The 2136-nt window shown below is 37.6% G+C and overlaps 1 protein-coding gene across 1 annotated transcript; it reads right to left on the reverse strand.

Moving 5' to 3' along the window:
- Nucleotides 1-919: 919 nt before the first annotated feature.
- On the reverse strand, nucleotides 920-1783 carry LOC142164258 (putative calcium-binding protein CML19). The gene has a single exon (XM_075221890.1). It carries the CDS (start codon nucleotides 1622-1624, stop codon nucleotides 1046-1048), a length of 579 nt encoding a protein of 192 aa, XP_075077991.1. The 5' UTR covers nucleotides 1625-1783; the 3' UTR covers nucleotides 920-1045.
- Nucleotides 1784-2136: the final 353 nt, after the last annotated feature.

The following is a 2136-nucleotide window of genomic DNA, read 5'->3' on the forward strand; positions in this document are numbered from 1 at the left end:
GTTGCCAAGTTTTTAAAATCGGGCTTAACTAGTCCGGGCCCATCCGATGAAAAATTGAACCGGAGCGGTTCCGGGCCTAAGGGCCCGGCCCACCCCTTTGTCACCTTTAAGATTGTAGAAACAAGTGTGATAATTTTTAAAAAAAATTAAAAAAATAGTCGTTGAACAGGGTCGGGCCGGTCCGGTTAACCGGTTTAAAAGTAACTTTCATTGACCGAGTTTGACCGATCCGGTTAACCGGTAAAAAATAATATACGGACCAACTCCCTAGCCCCCCAAACCCAGCCCTACCCGGCCTCCTTCCACCGGGCCGGGCCGAAATCGGGTCAACCCGGCCCGTTAAACAGGTTTAGGTTCACTACATCGGTTCTGCAAAATTTGAGTACTGAAAGTTTTTTTACCCACCAGTTTGGGTCTTTTGTTAAGTAGACTAAACCTGCTCAAGTTTAGCAAACTTAAAGGACAATAAGTGTTCAGGACAATAGATAAAGGACAAAGTTAGACTTACCCCCAAACATAAGGGACAATTTTGGCTAAAAACTCTTTAGTGGATTAAACCTGCTCAAGTTTAGCAAACTTAAAGGACAATAAGTGTTAGGGCAATAAATAAAGGACAAAGTTAAACTTACCCCAAATATAATAGACAATTTTGGCTAAAAACTCGGATGTCAAACATAACATTTATACCGTTGACATCTTTGAAGTCCATTATTATCTATACACTCCTATGTCTTAGCAGCTGCCAAGGATAACTGATAGGAAAAGGGTCACACAGCTATAATTTAATATATATATATATATATATATATATATATATATATATATATATATATATATATATATATAAATAATTAATAATGCAACATTTGATTTTTCTGAAACCTTGAAATTCTTTACAACACTTCTCTTCTGCCCACAGTTTCTAACAACGAAAAACCATTAATCAGAATTTATTTATCTTTTTATCAAGAAACAAACAACAAGCTGCCCAAGGCCAAAGAATTATGTACATGTATAATTACACTATTTGTGTGTTGAAATCTAGTTAACTTGTCATCATAGCTTTGAACTCATCAAAGTTGAGAACTCCATCTCCATTGATATCAAATCTCTGAATCATAGCTTTGCAGTTATCAATGGAAGTTGACTCACCGAGTCGACTCAACATCATCTTCAAACTCTTAGGAGTAATGTAGCCACTCCCCTCCATTTCATACATTCCAAATGCTCCTATCAATTCACTCTCCTTATTTCTCTCCTCTTCCATTCCTTCCATTAGTTTTGTAAAATCCTCCAAACCCAACAATCCATCCCCGTCGGAATCCGATAGCCTCACCGCCATCTCCGCCTCCTCCACCGTCAGTTCGCCTCCTACCGCCTTCACACACCTCCTGAGCTCAGCCGGTGACACTTTTCCATCTCCATTCTCGTCAAAGTATGTAAATACCCTCTCTAACTCGCCACTATTATTACTTTTGCTACTACTACTCATCGAAAGATAATCAGTAGTAATAGTAGTAGTAATAGTTGTCGTCGTTGCCTTTTTGAGTGAAAACCTCTTCCTTAATCTTGAGAAATAAGATTTGTTTTCAACACTAGGTACAGAAACTGATTCCATGCACATGTTGCACGTATAACAACTAAACTAGTAAGTCTTAGACTGGTTTTTTCCTTTAATTTCAAGATAATTTGAGATATGTAAGTAGAATACAATAAGTGTGAAAAGGGTTGAACTTGAAGCTAAAAGGAAAACTTTGGAAACTTTGGATATGTTGATGAAGGAAGAGAAAAGGGATATATTTATAATAGGTATATAGTTGGGGTGAAGAATCAGTGGGAGTTGGCATTATTCCGTGGGCAAAGCACGTAATGGAAACTTCGTGCTGGGCAGTAGGAATTATGAAAATACTGTATTTGGATGTTGTACGGCGTTTGTTTCTAGATATAAAAAGAATCAGGTTTTTAGAAGGTTTGAAAAGTAAAAGGACAACACGCTATAAAATATATATGATGATAGTGATGAGAGACAGAGCTTGTGGATATGGTCTTATCTTGAACGTAAATTTGACGCGTTTGGTTTGTGTGTGTAGAGTTGGGGGAGGTAGGCCAGTCTTGAAGTTTTACTAATAATGAATT

Source organism: Nicotiana tabacum, chromosome 9 (assembly GCF_000715075.1).
Source record: "Nicotiana tabacum cultivar K326 chromosome 9, ASM71507v2, whole genome shotgun sequence".
NCBI lineage: Eukaryota > Viridiplantae > Streptophyta > Magnoliopsida > Solanales > Solanaceae > Nicotiana > Nicotiana tabacum.

What these genes read in the sequence shown, in the direction of transcription:
- LOC142164258 (XM_075221890.1), bottom strand. Translation starts at nt 1,624, where the DNA reads ATGTGCATGGAATCAGTTTCTGTACCTAGTGTTGAAAACAAATCTTAT.